The following is an 18,988-nucleotide window of genomic DNA, read 5'->3' on the forward strand; positions in this document are numbered from 1 at the left end:
AACCAACAAAAGTTAAAATATATGAGATTATTCTAAAAAATATGAGATTAACATATATAAGTAACTAAAAAACTGATTACATAACTGGAAAACATATGAGATTAACAAAAAAAAGTTAAAATATACTAAGAAACTGATTACATAACTAAAATAACTGGAAAATATATAAGATTAACCTACAAAAGTTAAAATATATGAGTTATTCTAAAAAATGTGAGATTAACATATAAAAACAACTAAAAACTGATTACATAACTGGAAAATATATGAGATTAACCAACAAAAGTTAAAATATACTAAAAAACTGATTAGATAATTGAAATAACTGGAAATATATGAGATTAACCTACAAAAAATTAAAATATATGAGATTATTCTAAAAAATATGAGATTAACATGTAAAATTAACTAAAAAACTCATTACATAACTGAAAAATATATGAGATTAACCAACAAAAGTTAAAATATATTAAGAAACTAATTACATGACTGAAATAACTGAAAAATATACGAGATTAACCAGCAAAAGTTAAAATATAGTAATATACTAATAAACTTATTACAAAACTTAAATAATTGAAAAATATATGAGATTAACCTACAAAAACTTTGTTGATTATGTCTCTGAAATCGGCATTTGGGTCATGTTTTTCTTAAGAAACATGTTTTTTTTAGTATTAAATATTTATAAAAACTTTGAGTTATTAATTTTCAAACTTTATAAAACCTAAGTGTGTATCCCAATGAGACAATTCAAGAATCCATCTTTTATATAATCAAGAACGTAGATCACATCTATATGGTAAAAAAAAAGAAAAAAATTAGTTTTCATTTATAACCCATAAAAACTGCATCTGAAAACGGAGACAGCCTCCATCCCACCAGCAGAAAACTCCCAGACCAGCAGAAAGTCAACCACAATTTGCAGAGTTGAGATCAGGTGCAATGTGATTGAACACTTTTAATTGTGTTGCTGCATCGGATCACCCAACCTATGCTGTTGATATATGTATTTTTTTTATATTTACATGAAGAAACCACCCAAGGGATCATAGCTTTGTCTGTTGTACTTATGATCACTGCCCTGACAGGAGAGCTTACCCCTTGCCCCCGGTGAGTCACAAGATGACAAGAAGGTTGTACTCCAAAGATAATGGGTGCTGAGGCTCAGCAGCACACTAAAGACATTGCTTCTCATCAGCCGTTTAGCAAGTAAGAACTTTTTGTTTTTACCAATAAGGGCTATGCTTGTATGGTAAGAGCAGTTAGAGAAGGTAACATTGTGTTGGGACATTGCAAGTTTGAACCCAAATGGTATGGTTGTATAATTGGTAAGAGTCTCCCTAACCTAGGGTATCAAATGGTCGGGTTTACACGGACCTGACCTGGACCAAACCCTATAGGGTCCGGATATGGTGACAAATAAGAAGACCTGATTAAAACCCGAAGGTCTGATTAATACATGGACCCGGGTATAGTTTGTGAAATTTTATACCAGACCTAGGCCCGACCCAAGTTTTGATTAAGACCCACAAATTTTCAAAATAAAAATGATAAAAAATATTATTTTACCAGGTCTGATTCATGTAGTTTTTATATCCGGGTATGGTTTCTCTTATAATAGACCCGATTAGACCCGGGTCTAAACCCGATACCATACCCCAAAATCTGATCCAAGTCTGATTCCACCTGGGTTCGAACTAAACAGGACCCGTTGACACCCCTAGCTTAACACCAGCTTTCTCTTTGAAAAAAAAAAGTTTTTTTTTTAATTCAATATTTAAGAGTTCTGCTGTACGGCTTTTACAATCACTCTTCTCGTGCAAAATCCGGTAAGAAAACAAGGGCAGTTCGGTAAATAAGCATACGTAACTGCACTAATGGAAGGCGCGGGACAAGCACGAGGCGGCGCTAAGTAATAACTGATCGTATCTAGCGCGCGCGCTCACGTATCTAGTGACCGTTGCTTTTCTTGCACACGGGTAATGCTTTCTATCTCTCTCTCTCCAGATCTTTTTGACGTTTCTATTTTTTTTGTGGTAGATGACTTCATGATCTGTTCCTTGTTTTCCGCGTTTATTGATTCAAAATCTTGCTTGTTTCAGTTACTTTGGCGAGTTCTTCCTGTTTTAGTTCTTTGGTCCCTCTGAAAAATTTACTCTGTTTTTGTTTCGCCATAGTAACTTTCATTGTTCTTTGCTGCTGCATGGATTTTACCTGTAGAATAGATTTACTCAAGCATTCCTAGTGAGTAGGAACCAATTGAACGCGTGATTGGTAGAAACCATAGAACAGGCAGATAGATACTCTTTTTACTAACAGAAGGAATCGTCGATCATCGTCGCCGGAGATTCGGTACAAATGGGCGCTGGCAGGAGGTGATAATCCCTCTTGGAGTATGGCAGCTGTTACCCATCTACTGTGCTGATGAAATGAATTGATTGGTAGCATTTTTCTTTCTTGAATTCACTGTTTTTTTGTTAATACCTTTCGTTTGACTTCTGTTTCAAGTTTTCGACGACTTTGACGGGACAATTTGGTTATGAATTGACGTCATTCTCGTTGAATTTTAGCATTTATTGGAATGAATGCAGGCCCTGTTTCTGTATCTTTGAACTTTTGTGGATGGTGTTCATAATGATTGTTAGTTTTCCGAATTAGGGAACTGTCATTCATTTGTGGGTGTTTTTTGATGCATCCCTTTATTGAGAAAAAGTTAGAAGATTACGTTGTAAATCTGTAGTTCAGTTTCCAAGATTATGCTACTTTTCTGGATAAGTGGGTACATCCAGTTTTGATTTGCAGCCCTTCAAGTGATGGAAAGGACGAGAGTCTCAATACCTAGATGCTCCTTGTTTTTTTAGGCATCCCATTGTCAAGAGTCTTCCCGAGTCCCAAACAGTAGGAGCTCGGTTGTCGTGTGCCATTCATGTGAGTATGTGACGCTCTGCTGCTCTACTTCCTCTGGCCACCTAAGGCGAGGAAGAGGCCAGATCAGATGCAATCACATTGAACAGTTTTAGTGTGCCGCTGCACCTGAGCGCCCTCCATCTTTGGGATACAGCCTGTCAGCTGTGGGGTCCAATAGCAGATGGTGGGTGATCAGGTGCAGCTGCACACTAAAAGTGTGCAATGTCTCTCTCTCTCTCTCTCTCTCTCTCTCTCTCCCCATGTACACATACATATCTTTTTGAATTTGTTTCTTTTATCAGGCGCTCTAAGTTGCGCTAATAAATTCATCTGTTTCCATAATTCTATAGGCTAAGGAGTTTTTCTTATTTACTGCTTGTGATTCTTACCTTTTGTTTTTTTTTCTTTTATAGCAGCATGTAGGTGTGTCTAAATTGCTTTTTTGTTTATGCTAATCTATCTTTCAGGAGTTTGTATTGATAAACTTTGTGTTTCATGGAAGATGACAATAAAGAGACAGGTTTGCAGTTTGGTTGGGAGATGCAATTGTTTTTCAGTTGTTGTAAGCATCCTTTATATACCATGATTCTTTCTACTGTTTTTGGTCATGATTATTTTGTTTTGGAAATGAGAATCAGTAGCTTCTAATTATTGGTTGAAGAGTGCATGTTGATTAGCTAGGGGGCACACCCTGGGGCAAGGTGCCCTTAATCAGCCTCTCCTCGTTTATGGGAGCACCTAATACTAAAAGGTCTGCAACTTGCCTCAGGCAGTCACCTCACAAGGTGACGTATAATGTTTTGATTCATGCACTCTCTTAACTGATCTAAGAAATTGTATAAAAAAAAGTTCCGTTCATTTTGTTATTTGGCACAATCTTACTACTTTTTTAGCGTTTTGTTTACTATGATGCACTGCATACGCTTCCTTGGTGCAAGTTTTTTTTCTTACATGGCCAAATAAACTTTCTTTTGGCTATTACTGACCTGTTCATTTCTTGATTTCCATCTTATACAAGGCACCAGAAGCAACAAACTGGAGATCTTTTCGAATCAAAATCTTTCCAGCCATATCTTTGCTGGTTATTGTACTCTATGTGGGAAGCCCTTTCTTTGTTTCCAAGTCTAAGGAAGTGAGTTGGTAAATTTTGTCATGTTTCTGTTACTTATGTCACGAAATGGTATGGATTCCAATGCACTCCGTGATAAACTCCAAGAATCAAAACATTATATATTTGGACACACATGAAAATGTAAATGAATAACTATATTCATAATGGACATTAAAAATACAAAAAGAAAAATTACATTGATGAATGAATAACTCTTCATAATGGACACTAAAAATACAAAAAGAAAATTACATTTAAACCTTACTACAAATACACTCAACACTCAAACCTAATACTACCCATCACTCTCTCCACCAAGGAAGAGAGGAAAGAAGTCCTCTCAAATAACCAAGGAAGACACCTCTCAACGGCTGGAATTCTAGCTATTTGTTTGACTTAGTCCCTATATATACTATATATAAGCCCTAGAGTCTATTAGCCAACCAAAATAAGGACCTGAGATACCTAAGATAGCAACACCAGAGGAGGAGGTAGGAGTGACAGAGGAAGAAGGGCAACAACTGACTGAGCAAGAAGCTACAATTGTTGGATCTAATGTTGAACCTGCTCTAATCCCTAAAACTGCTCACTACCCATCTCTTCACCACCAACTGATGAAGAACCATTTGATTGCTCCTCCGTGGGCATGACACCCTCACTCGTACTAGAGGCTACATATGCACCACCCTTCTTTTTTTTTAGAATGTTACAATAATTTTTCATATGACCAAAGCGCCCTTGCAATAGTGACACTGAATATAACTAAGGTCACATCTTTTACCAAATTCCATCTCTCCTCGTCCTTCAGTCCTACCACCACCTCTTCCACCCATCTGCCTGTATACAACCATGACATTATCCCCATAAGAGAATGATTCAAGCGACTTTATCTTAGTCTCTTCTGCAATTAACTGAGCAATGACTTGGGTCACGGATGGTAAGTGAGAACGATGCAAGATGATACTCCTTATCTCATCAAATTCTGGTTTAAGAGTCATGAGAAACTCAATAACTCTGTCAGTTTTTCTATGTTGATCATGAATCCCCAAACAAGTTTGACATGAAATGCAAGACACTGATTTCGTACACTTCTCACATTTCTTCTGCCTTTCCATCAATACAAGCATCCCAGACTCTCTATATATCACAGCAGAATTCTTCAATTGACTTGCGTTCCTATCTCATACTTCTCAACTTTTGAGTGAGTTGATAATGTCTTGCTCAATTCTCTTGTTTATAGACTTGCCTGAGATATGTCCAATTTTCTTTTGCCTCATGAAATTTTGAAATGTTCATTGCAATTCTTGGTTCCACAGACCCAAGAATCTAAGCCTTGACTCTCGCATTGTTCATGACTCGTTCCTTTATAGACTTATCAAAGCCCTCATAAGAGGCTTTAGGTTTAGCTTTTGAACCATCCAAATAGCCTCCCAATCCTTTTTCAATAATCACCACTTCAAAAAAATCAGCCCAATATGCATAGTTTATCCTATTTAACTTGACTTGGATAATTTGAATCCCTTTATTCTCCATAACTCACCAACCCCAAACTACAATGCCAAAAAGCTGCACAAACACACAATACACAACCAACCAACCATCTAGGTGCAATCTTTACCACTATTGCAATAAGAAGATACTCAAGATAAAATAGCACAGTAAAGAACCCTTCACAAACAAGCCTCGTGGTACCCAAAAGCTCAACAAATGATATGAAGATTTTCCAAAGAAACATGAAATACCAAACCCAAACAAAATCGGCATGCAAAACTTAGTTCAATCTGCAACTAAGCACCAGATGTGCAAATTACTCATGCTGAACACCAAAACAAGCAATATACCAGGCAAACTGAACTACACTCAACAGTCGATGCACTGCAGCAGGCCAAAACCAAGCACCGTCAGATATAGAGACTAAGAAAACTCGATAAAACTCACAAAATACCTGAAATCTTACTATACCAATGATTTCTAGAGATTCCTAGGGTAAAAGCGACCAAAATATCGCTAATCCAACCCTTCAAAAACCAATGATATGATCAAATTACATAGATTTCCCAAATTTGGACCACTATTCACGTGAAAAACATAAAATACTAAAAAATCTACCAAAAATCGAAATATGATCCGATCATCAATAGATATGATTCAAAAACCTTATAAAATCATCCACTACCAGATTCTTAACTCAGAATTTGCAAACTTGAAACTTGACTTCACACACCTCTCTTCTTATTGACGTCATCACTAGCACGTAGATCGATGCACCAGAAGTAAGGTCTTCCTTCCTTAGCGCAACATAGCTATTCCCTTCTGAGTGAGTGATGGCTTTGATACCATGTTAGAAATACAAAGAAATAAGAGGTAGAGAGATTAGGGTTAGAGGAAGCTCAACACAAAAGTAGAGAACACACAAGTGTGAAAGTATCTTCAACAAGATACTAAGATCAAGACCTTAATATTCTTGATAACAAATACGTGCACACATGCACAATAAGAACACTTAGAACACTTGTGCACAAAACACAAATCAATCTCACAAATGCACTAAAAGAATAAAAAGCTTTATTGAATGCTTGGGCTTTGACCCAAAGCCATGCCTAATACAAGAATGAGGGCCCATATTTATAGGGCATTAGTGGGCCTTGGAAGGGGCTCTACACATAGTCGTTGGAGCCCCTCCAACGGTCACAAATGTGACCGTTGGAGGGATCCAACGACTAGTGTGTTGGCCCCTCCCAAGGTAAGTACAACTTTATCTAATAAAAAAGAAAAAGAATTTAACGAAAAAGAAAAACAAAATACAAAAAAGAATTACAAGCATATTCACAAAAAAGAATATGCGTAAAAAAACTAAACTACCCCTACGGCTATCAATACAAAAATATATATTTTATATATATAATAAGTAGATACATATACATATATATAATATATGTATATGCATTACCTTATATATATAAAATATATATTGGAGTACATGAAATTGATTACATAATTTAACAACAAGTTCTTCACTTTACTTGTCGTGAATGAGTGACTTAATACAACTAAAGGGTTGACCCGCTTGAGACATTAAAAATAAAAAAATAAAAAGACTATTATACCCCTCCTTTATAGGGTATGTACATAATAGCTTAATAAGTTACTCTATATAACTTTATGATACACTATATTATATAGACTTTCAATAATAAATGTCTCTTTTCTACATAAAATGACACTTAAATAAAAGGCATAAAAAAGTGAAGACAAGTTTATTAACCATAATGAAGGAAGAACTCCCAATAAACCTAAAGTGATACCTTTGCCATAGAAGTACACTTCATAATTAACATGTATCTTACTAATGGAACTAGATAAACCAAATAGCAATAAAAGCTACACATTAAACGAAGAAAGTAAATAAGTTGTCACTCATGAAAAACTCAATTATTAATCTAATCAGACATTCAGATTATTGTAATAAAAAACAAATGAGTGATACAACATACTCACAGATCAACCACCAATTAGAGCCAAACCATAATTGACAATTTAAATTGGTATAAAACGAGGTACACACAACTCACCCTAACAAACATCTCTGATTTAACAACAATAAGTCCAAGAGAAATAATACATCGTATAAAATTTTGTGATGGACAATCCAAATGCCATAAAAAGGCAATACATACTCATGGACATCAATTTCCAAATAGGTGAGTTCATAACAAATATTCGATTTGGAAAAACATGTTTCAAATCAAATCTAATAAAGTTAGGTAAAAACCTTAGCATAAATATGTCAATTGATGCAATTATATGCAATACATGATGTTTGAGAATCCTTCAAAAGATCATAAATCCACCAACGAAAAACAAATGCACTAAGCACATCACACACAAAAGGTCAATAAGTCTCATTAAAGAGACAAAAACACATATGATAAGAGGTTAAAGCTAAATCATAAGTCTTCTATGAGGCAATTAAAGACAATCATATGAAGATTCCCAAAGGGTTGTAAAAAAAACTTAAGTGCACTAGTGCACAACCACACAAATACAAAGCCACTAGTGGGCGGGATACAAAAAAATCAACAAAAGGCTACATACAATCTTCATAAAAACAATATAGATGTTTTTGATACAATACTTTCAAAGAGACATAAAGATCCACACATATATAATCACATCAAACAAGATTTTTTTCTCATAATGTAACATTCTTCAATAAGCATGATATAGAATATCAGTACGCAAGAGAGAAATCACAAAAGATAAACACATTTATTATATAATAACAAGTCATGCTTATGCCATTCAATAAAGATTTTTAAGGCATATGCCAAAAAGAAAATCTTAATCCAACATGTGTCATTTGAAAATAATCTTACTTAATAAAGCAAATATTGCTCAAATATATATGAAATAACGTATTAAAAAAGGCTTCATTAGAAATTTATCCCGATAAAAGTTTATGCTTGATCACATCATAATATTTCAAAGATAGTCCATACATACATTAAAAAATGTGAATTTTTAGTACTTTGCAAAACACATAATATTTTAAGAAGTGACATATTCAACTTGAGTGAATAACTACAAAGGTGTTCTCTAAGGAACACACTCACAATACCCACAAAAGATACCAAGAAGAGGTGTTCTAAAAGAACACAATCACAAATCCCACAAAGGGGATACACAATAAGGCACACTATAAACATATATTTTTATTCAAATGAAGTGAGTGTGCAAAAGCATATATATCTTTGCAAAATATAGTTTTTTACTACCCATATCCATAATCTAATATATATATATATCAAAACACAACAATTTCTACATACTTCAAAAAATATTTATTTTTAACATAATTTCCTTTTAAGACTTACCATATAAAAAATAAGAAGCCAAAGATATATACCGGAATGTGAAACCTTTGAATCCATTTTATTTATTAATACAAATCTTTTCCAAGACCCCGATGCCTCGCCCTAATACCATGTCACGAAACGGTATAGATTCCAATGCACTCCATGGTGAACTCCAAGAATCAGAACTTTATACATTTGAACATACATGAAAATGTGAATGAACAACTATATTCATAATGAACATTAAAAAAAAAAATTACATTGGTGAATGAATAACTCTTCATAATTGACACTAAATATATAAAAAAAAAATTACATTTAAACCTCACTACAAATACGCTCAACACTCAAACCTAATATTACCCATCACTCTCTCCACCCTTACACATACACAGACATCCCTATTTATAGAGGAGAAGGAGAGGAAAGAAGTCCTCTCAAATTACCAAGGGAGACACCTCCCAATGGCTAGAATTCTAGCCATTGGGACTAAGTCAACTTGTTTGACTTAGTCCCTATATATACTATATAAAATATATATATATATATATATATATATATATAATATAAAAATATAGATAAATATGTATATGCACAAATAACAATATACATATATATATATATATATATATATATATATATATATATATATACAAAAGAATACATTAATCTTAACAACTTCAAGCTTTCAAGGTTTTATTCTTTTTAAAGCCAAACTACTGTTTCTGCTTATTTGTAGTCACATATCCAGTGTACTTTCACACAGTGATTTATTTGTTTATATCCATTCTGATTTTATTAACTTTATGATGGATTAACATTCTTGCATTATGACTTTATGCTTTGCAGAGTGTATCAAGGTGGGGAGTAGTTGACCCATTGCAAACTCGAGAGTTTAATCAATGCAAGGTTCCATTATCTTCATTATCATATATATATATATATATATATATATATATATATATATATATATATATATATATATATATATATATATATATATATATATATATATATATATATATATATATATATATCGAAGCAAGTGGATGCTTATTTTGAATAATTTTATGAGGAAATTTATTTAGACTTTCTTGGCCATTGCTGTTATATCTTTCAAAGAAATTCTGTTCACGTTTTCCGTATTATTACTTTTTTCTCTTTATTTCATTGTCAGTTTCAGTGCCGAGCTCATGGAACTGAGTCGTTGCCTAAAGGTATAGTGAGTGCAATTTCTGATTTGGAAATGAGGAGGTTATGGGGTGCTTCTAAAGATCAGGTGTGTTCAGCTTGCAAGTCTATGAGTAACAAGGTGTCAACCTAAAAAGATGCACAACTCTCTTGTCATATGTGGTCAAAATAGTTCTTGAGATATTTAAAACAACAAAGAGGACATTCTTCCTAATTTTTTTGAATTATGCTATAATAGTTGAATAGAATTTCTAGGTGCAATATTTACAAGTCTACAGTTATGGTGTAATATATGTACCCCAGTGTTGGCAGATGTTAAGTTAACGAGTTTCAAGATCCAGTTCCATTATCTAGAAATAATAAGTTGACGTTTCATCAATATTTTCCTGTACTATTGGACTTTTCAGAAAGCTAACCATTTAAAAATTTATATATAATCTTCAATAATGTCATTCAGGTAGTAAGATCATGGTAAACTATTTGATTTGGCCTGTGTACTTGTTATAGATATTTGATGAATCATACCAAATTTGTAGGATAGTTCATAATGTTGACTATAATAGATTTGCTGCTTATATATGGATTTCATTTAGTTATTGAATCCTTTATGAAATTACGTTTGGACTATCCTTAGCATTGGTGCCAGATGTGGAGTAGACAATTGATATTGGGGCCTCAGTCTTCACAGCTGGAGTCTGTTCAGGCTGGGTTTAGGCCAAGACTTATTTTAAATAAGCAAATGCCAAACTCATCTTTATGAGTCTTACCAACTAATTTATAATTACCTAACCATTAGTTCAGCTGGCGACCATCCTGCATAAATGAAATGTGCCAAATGATCGTGCAATTGAACAACCCAAAGAATGGTTTGCATTTTGTTGTATTGGTGAGTGGTTGTGTGGTGTTGAAACTCATATCTGGTCTAGTGATAAGGTATTTCACATGGGGCACAAAGGAGAAGAGAGTGAAGCTCGCAAGTTATCGTGGGCTTGTATTCAATAAAGTCGATAATGAGAGGGTATCCTCTCAAGAGTATTAAAGGGGTCGACCCCCCTTGTGTACAAACAAATGAAATTAATGAACTTAAATTACCCCCAAATATTAGGTTATATACATTAGGTCCTAATACAAAGGGGTATTACATTACTTAATATAAAACAACATAATACATAGACTTCAATACTCCCCTTTAAACTTGAGAGGATGCAAATGGATCATTCCAAGTTTGGAAAGGAAGGTGTTGAAGTGAGAGAGGCAGAGACTTTTTGTAAACACATCTGCAATATGATTCTTTGATCTGACATACTCCAAATCTATAATCCCATCTTCATAAGCCCTTCTTGTATAATGACAATCAATTTCAATATGCTTGGTGCGGTAATGAAACTCGAGATTCTTGGCAATATGAATTGCACTCTTATTGTCACAATATAACTGAGTCTTCTTTTCACATGAGATTCCTAGTTCATTTAACAACCATCTTATCCAAGTAATTTCAGTAGTGACTTGAGCCATAGCTTTGTATTTTTCTTCTGCAGGAGATAAGGCAACTCTCTGTTGCTTCTTGCTCTTTTATGAGATCAAAGAGCTTCTAATAAAAACACAAAACCTTTTAGTAGAAAGTTTGTCTCTAGTAGATCCTCCAAAATCAACATCACAAATAGCTCTCAACTCGGTACCAGATGAAGCCGAGAAAAACATTCCACAGTGCATTGCATACCTGATAATTCTGAGTACAACTGTCAAATGAACTGATTTGGGAGCGCTCATAAACTGACTAACTATATGAACTGCATGGGTTATAATATAGTCAAGTATATAAGGCTTCCAACTAATTGCCTATATACTACTGGATCTTCCAGCTCCACTCCATCTGTAACCTTCATCTTCAAATTAGTCTCCATTGGAGAATTTACTCTTTTTGAATCATCAGCTAATCTTGTTTTCACTACCAAATTTGTAGCATACTCATGTTGAGACAAGTACATTCCCCTTGGAGAGTATGCTATTTCAAGTCCAAAAGAGTACTTCAAGCGGCCCAAGTCTTTCATTTCAAACATGTTACTCAGTTTCTTTTTGGTCTTTTCAACCTTCTTTATGTCATCTCTTGTAAGTATCATATCATCAACATAAAGAAGCAATATATATCTCCCAAGCATAGAGGAAGATACAAACAAAGCAGGATCATAGTGACTCTACTCAAAATTGAGTGATCTCACTGTTGAACTGAACTTCTCAAACCAAGCTCGAGATGCTTGTTTGAGTCCATATAGTGCTTTGTGAAGTCTGCAAACTCTACCTTTTGGATATGAGTATCCTTGTGGTAGCTCCATATATACTTCCTCTTACAAATCTTCATTTAAAAATGCATTATTGACATCTAACCGCCAAAGATTCAATTGCTGAACTGCACCCACTGCTAGAAGTGTATGAATTATGGTCATATGAGCCACATGAGCAAATGTTTCAGCAAAGCCAATTTCAAAACACTAGCTGTATCCCTTAGCTACTAGTCTGGCCTTATACCTTTCTACAGATCCGTTTGACTTTGTCTTCACTTTGTACACCCACTTACTTCCAGTAATATTTTTCTTTGGAGGAGGTTTCACTAGTTCCCATGCCTGCATTATTTCAAGTGCACTCATTTCATCAACCATGGCTTTTTGCACTCATCTTTTCCTGTCGCTTCTGCATAAGACTCAAGCTCAACATACGAAAGGATTAAGGCAAAAAATGCACGATGATGAGGAGCAAAGGACTCATAGGATACAAAACGAGAGGGATGCACAAAGGATCTAGAACTTTTACATACCTGAGATGGAGTAGAGAAGGAAGATGACAACTCTAAACTTTGTTGGCCTAGATCAGCTGATGCGGGAAAGGGATCAGAATTGACCTCTTCATTTCTCTGCTCTTCCACTTGATCTAGAAAGGAAATTTCAATCACATCTTCATGTCGCCTTGAGTAAGACTGACCAAACCTATTTTCCCTAACAAGTCCATTCTCCCCTTGCTCCCCTTACCCTCTATTCCCTTTTTCATACCATTTTTTTCTTCAAAAGGAACCAAAAAGAACAAGTCAGCCTTATTTCTCTTCATGTTGACTGAAGTATAACATATTCTTATGAAAAACAACATGCCCATATACCCATACTTCCTTTCCAACAGGATCATAGCACTTGTATCCTTTATGTCCATTAGCAAAACCAAGAAAATAACACTTGAAAACCTTAGGAGATAACTTATCTCTCTATCTGCCAGGTAACAGAACAAAATATACACAACCAAACACCTTCAATATATCATAATTTAGAACTTTTTCATATAATTTTTGAAAATGAGATATGACCTTAAGAACTCCAGAAAGGCATACAATTTATCTGATAAATACTTAGTTGTATTGCATATGCCCAAAACCCTTTGAGTACTTCTCCTCCAAACCAAAGAGCTCTTGCCGTCTTCAATATATGTTTGTTCTTTCTTTCTGCTCAGGGGTGCAGGGACTATTTTTTATGAACCACACCTTTCTCCTACAAGAACCTTTCAAATGCACAACTTATATATTCACCTCCATAATCAGCTCGAAGAGTTTTAATTTTAGCTGCAAACTGATTTTCAATCATAGTACAAAAACTCTTACAAATTTCAAAAAGATCACTTCTATTTCTCATAAAATATATCCATGTAAATCTTGTATAATCATCTATGAAAGTGACAAAAGCGGAAACAAGAGAAGGTCCCTACACATCCGAATGCACCAAGTCAAACAGACTTTTTGTTACGCCCCAAAATTTTGAACTTATAAACTTTTGGAATATCTTGAAAGAGACTAGAAAATCCCTTTGTTTTTCAGAGTTTTTTTTGTTTTAGTGAATTAGTGGAAACAATTTTTGAGAAAAGACAAGTTGACAACCTGGGGCACATTGGCGTAAAACCTCTATTTCACAAAAGATTTGTATATTCGTAACAACATTTAGAAACCATATGCATTAAAAGATAATTTTAAGTTTATACAAAATGAGATTTCCTGAGGAAACCCTTATACAAAATTCAAAGCCCAAAAGATGTATCCAGGATGCATGATGCCAGCAGAAACAGTTGGATCTTAAAGCCATATTGCAATCACGCCATCGCCTATCGCGTAATCCTAATCATCGCTTGTACCCATAAGATGGGTCAGTTTAATAGAAAATTGATAGATGCACAAGACAATATAGAACAACTCTAGCATATGCATTTAATCTATACATGATACACAATTCAATAATAATATAAACAAATCTAGCATATGCAGTTAATTCACACATGATACGCAATTCAACAAGTGATATAAGCAAGATAACTTTGTTTCGATATTAGCTGTCCCATGGGTACGCACATGCATAAAACGTAAAAACAATTAAGACTAATCCGAGGGTTTATTATGCCATGTATTTTTTATACCCCAGGTAGCTAGCTGAGTTCACTCCTAAGGGGACGGTTATAGACCGAGAGTGTTAAAATATACCATGCGTATGGATCTGGATCCAGCTCCATACGCATGGCATATTAAATGAAACACATGCTATATTCATATTCATTAATGGCATCCTTGTAATATCTCTGATATTACAAGGCTTGTTGTATACTTGTTTTGTTTTATAAAAGTTAGGGTTTGGAGGTCGAGCAAAGGTGTGCCACCCCAGCCGATTGTGCATCTCTCTCTCTCCCTCTCTACTTTCCTGTGCAGGCTGAACCACACATATGAGATCGAAATCTCATATGGTATCAGAGCAGCCAAATTTCTGGGCGTGAAGGGCGTGAAAAGTCGTCTCCTCCTTCTCGTCAACGAGTGCCGATTTGCCTCCAGACCTTCGTTTCCTTCTTGTCAACAAGTGCCAATTTGTCTCCAGACCTTCGTCTCCTCCTTCTCGTCAACGAGTGTCGACTTGCCTCCAGTCCTCATCCTCTCATATTATCCTCAAAGTCGTGCTTTTCTTCTCGTCAACAGGTTCCACGGACGTTTTGGGCATCAAGGAGGCAGAGGCCACGGACGTTTTGGGCAGGGAGGATGTGGTATCTTGCCTACACCTAATATTTTAGGGGTTTTTAATACAGGGAATCAGAGGAGAGTGCCCACTTGTTTCTTATGTAACAAAAGAGGACATGTGAAAGCTGATTGTTGGTTCAATCTACAGAATAGAGGGAAAATAAACAAAATTGAGAATAAATCAGCTACTACTGTGGACACAAAAGGGCCATCCACAGATGTGCAACAACTTTTTTTATCAGCATTATCACAGATGACGATCAAGCAAAATGAACAAGGCGAATGGTATGTTGATTCAGGTGCCGCCACACATGTTACGGGTAATGCGGGTAAGTTATCTCACTTATTGCCTTATTTTGAAAAAGGTAGTATAGTTACGGGAGATGGAACTTATCACTCCATTAGTCATACTGGCAGTGCACATATCCCTATGTCAAAGTCCTCACTTCACTTGTCCAATGTCCTTCTTGCTCCTAATATTAAAAAGAACATTGTTTCTGTAGCTAAACTTGTTGACGATATGAATTCTTTTGTCGAATTTACTCCCTCTTCTGTTTATGTTAAGGATCTACGAACGAAGAAGACATTCGCTAAGGGGGAGCGACAAGGAAACATGTACGTCTTCAAGGAGATTCCTTCAGTGTCTTCGTCTTCAGTCCCAGTTCTCCAATTGAAGTCGTCCAAGCATTCTTCAGTGTCTTCACCTTCAGAGTCTTTGTTTTTCCCTTCATTGGAAGTTTTTAATTCATCTCATTGTAATAAGTCAGATACTTGGCATAGTCGTTTGGGACATTGTAGTCGGGGTTTCGTTGAAAACCTTGTATCTGATGGTCTCCTTCTAGAGTCTAGTTTATGTTCATTTTTTGATAATAATAATAAATGTTCTTCATGCGAACTCTGCAAAAGTCATGTTCTTCCTTTTCATATTATAAATAAAAGAGCTTCAAAGCCATTTGAGATTATTTGTTCTGATGTTTGGGGACCCACACCTATTCCTTCTCTTTCTGGCAGCCATTACTATGTTATCTTTATTGATTCTTATTCCCGTTATACTTGGATATATTTCTTAAAACACAAGCATAAAGTTTTTCAAATATTTCGGGAATTCCATTCGATGGTCAAAACAAAGTTTGCTTGTGATATTGTGCATTTACAATGTGATTGTGGAGGAGAGTATTCATCGAACGAGTTTATTGCCTTTCTTCGGGATAAAGGAATAAGTCGACAAGTTTCTTGCCCTCATACTCCTCAACAAAATGGGGTTGCAGAGAGGAAACACAGGCATATTGTAGAGAGCGCGATGAACATGTTACATGATAGCAATGTGCCCGTTAGTCTCTGGACAGAAGTTTTTCACACATCTGTTCATATCATAAATCGTCTTCCTATGGCACTTTTGGATCGGAAATCTCCCTATTATACTTTATTCGGGCAACATCCCTCTTACGATGAGCTGCGTGTTTTTGGTTGTGTATGTTATGTACATGTTGATTCATCTCTGCGAAATAAGTTTCAGGACAAGGCTGTCAAGTGCAGATTTGTTGGGTATGCAAATGAATACAAAGGTTATCGATGTTATGATCCTACTACAAAACGTATTAGGACCTCCAAAAATGTTGTTTTTGACGAACAAAATTTTCAGGTCAATGACTCTGCAGCGTTGCCATCTCGAGAATTAGAAGTATATGATCCATGGATGAGCGTAGATCTTTTTGCTAATACAGGAGAAACATGTCAGACAAATTGTCCTTCCTTCGGCTTGAGTAGGGAGTTGAATGACTCACAGATACATGTTGAATTATCTCCAGTTGAGTCTTCAGTTGAACCACCCCTAGTAGAACGCTTCTCTGGGCAGATATACACTAGACGGGACAAAAATACAGAGCCGAGGAATGTGGAAAGCATCGCCAATGATCCGGCTCAAAGGCCGTCACGCATTAAGCATCCTATTCAACGATGGGTGAGTTATGAGACCTTCTCCCTTGATTTCCAGTTGTTTATGTCTCAGCTCACAAAACAGGATGAACCCACTTGTTTTAATCAAGCTCTTCAATCCCGTCATTGGACTGAAGCTATGAATGAAGAAATGAAAGCTCTTCATGAATGCCAGACTTGGGAAATAGTCCCTCGGCCAGAAGGAAAGAATGTAGTTGGCTCAAAATGGGTTTATAAAACAAAGTATAAGGCTGAAGGAAGCATTGACAGATATAAGGCACGACTTGTTGCTCGAGGATTCACACAACAATATGGTGAAGACTACGATGAAACTTTTAGTCTGGTAGTCAAAATGGGTACTATTCGTGTCATCATATCCCTAGCAGTCGATCGAGGTTGGAGCCTTAGCCAGATGGATGTTAAAAATGCATTTTTGCATGGAACTTTAAAGGAAGAAGTGTATATGGAGCAACCTTTTGGTTATGCCAAGAAGGATCCTACTGCCTGGGTGTGCAAACTAAGAAAATCTCTGTATGGGTTGAAACCGGCCTCCCGTTCCTGGTTTGAAAGTTTCTCTATGCAAATTCAGAGTTATGGTTTTAGAAGATGCCCTCTGGATCACTCACTCTTTATTTGCCAAAAGGCAGACATTGTTATACTTCTTCTTATATATGTTGATGACATTGTGATCACTGGGAGTTCAGATAATCATGTGCAAGACGTGAAGCAGTTTTTAATGAAAACTTTCAAGATGAAAGATTTAGGGGAGTTGAGGTACTTTCTTGGTGTGGAAGTTGACCGACAGCAAGACACATTGACACTCATGCAACAAAAATACACTCTTGACCTTCTGGAAAGAGCCGGGATGACGAATTGCAAACCAGTCAGTACTCCTAGTGTATTACATCAAAGGCTGAGCTCTGAAGATGGTCATCTTTGTGTCAACCTTACAACGTATAGAAGTCTCGTGGGGATGTTACAGTACTTGACCTTTACTAGACCTGATATAGTTTATGCTGTCAATCAGGTATCCCAGTTTATGCATGCTCCAACGGAGGGTCATATGGAAGCTATGAAGCGCATTCTACGCTATTTAAAAGGAACTATAGGAGACGAACTTGTTTATCGCAAGAACGATAATCTGCATAGAGGACATGAACTCATCACTTATACAGACGCAGATTGGGCAGGGGATCCAGATGAGAGATGATCTGTCTCTGGATATTGTGTATATATTGGACACAATTTAGTGTCCTGGAGCAGCAGAAAACAAAAGGCAGTGGCACGATCGAGTAGAGAGGCTGAATACAGATCGATGGCTGCAGGCACGGCAGAAGCCACATGGATTAGACACTTATTGAGTGATCTTGGGGAGACAATTATTCGATCATTTCTTCTATGTGAAAATCAAAGCGCAATAAACATTGCATGTAATCCTATCCAGCATAGCAGAACGAAGCACATTGAGATTGATCAACATTTTATACGGCAAAAAGTCAAGATGAAGGAGATAGAACTACGTCATGTTCGAATAGAAGATCAAGTGGCAGACCTGTTTACCAAGGGGTTAACAGGACGTCAATTTTGGTTATTGAAGAGCAAGTTGTACATGCTCCAAAATCACGTACAACTTGAGAGAGGGTGTTAAAATATACCATGCGTATGGATCTGGATCCAGCTCCATACGCATGGCATATTAAATGAAACACATGCTATATTCATATTCATTAATGGCATCCTTGTAATATCTCTGATATTACAAGGCTTGTTGTATACTTGTTTTGTTTTATAAAAGTTAGGGTTTGGAGGTCGAGCAAAGGTGTGCCGCCCCAGCCGATTGTGCATCTCTCTCTCTCTCTCCCACTCTCTACTTTTCTGTGCAGGCTGAACCACACATATGAGATCGAAATCTCATAGAGAGAGGATTCCTCAGAGGCATACGTGGCAACGAATGCA

General features: G+C 35.9%; 1 protein-coding gene across 1 annotated transcript in view; it reads left to right on the plus strand.

Annotated features, from left to right (window-relative positions):
- The first annotated feature begins 3,417 nt into the window (after nt 1-3,417).
- Nucleotides 3,418-18,988, plus strand: part of LOC149811507 (uncharacterized) — a 54,230-nt gene continuing 38,659 nt past the window's right edge. Inside the window, exons 1-4 of the mRNA XM_089993418.1 lie at nt 3,418-3,472; nt 3,929-4,042; nt 9,727-9,786; nt 10,055-10,156. Coding sequence (XP_089849544.1) covers nt 10,124-10,156 — 33 coding nt within the window. The 5' untranslated portion in view covers nt 3,418-3,472; nt 3,929-4,042; nt 9,727-9,786; nt 10,055-10,123. The remainder of the gene's footprint in view (nt 3,473-3,928; nt 4,043-9,726; nt 9,787-10,054; nt 10,157-18,988) is intronic.

Source organism: Nuphar pumila, chromosome 17 (genome assembly GCF_984573655.1).
Source record: "Nuphar pumila chromosome 17, dmNupPumi1.hap1.1, whole genome shotgun sequence".
NCBI lineage: Eukaryota > Viridiplantae > Streptophyta > Magnoliopsida > Nymphaeales > Nymphaeaceae > Nuphar > Nuphar pumila.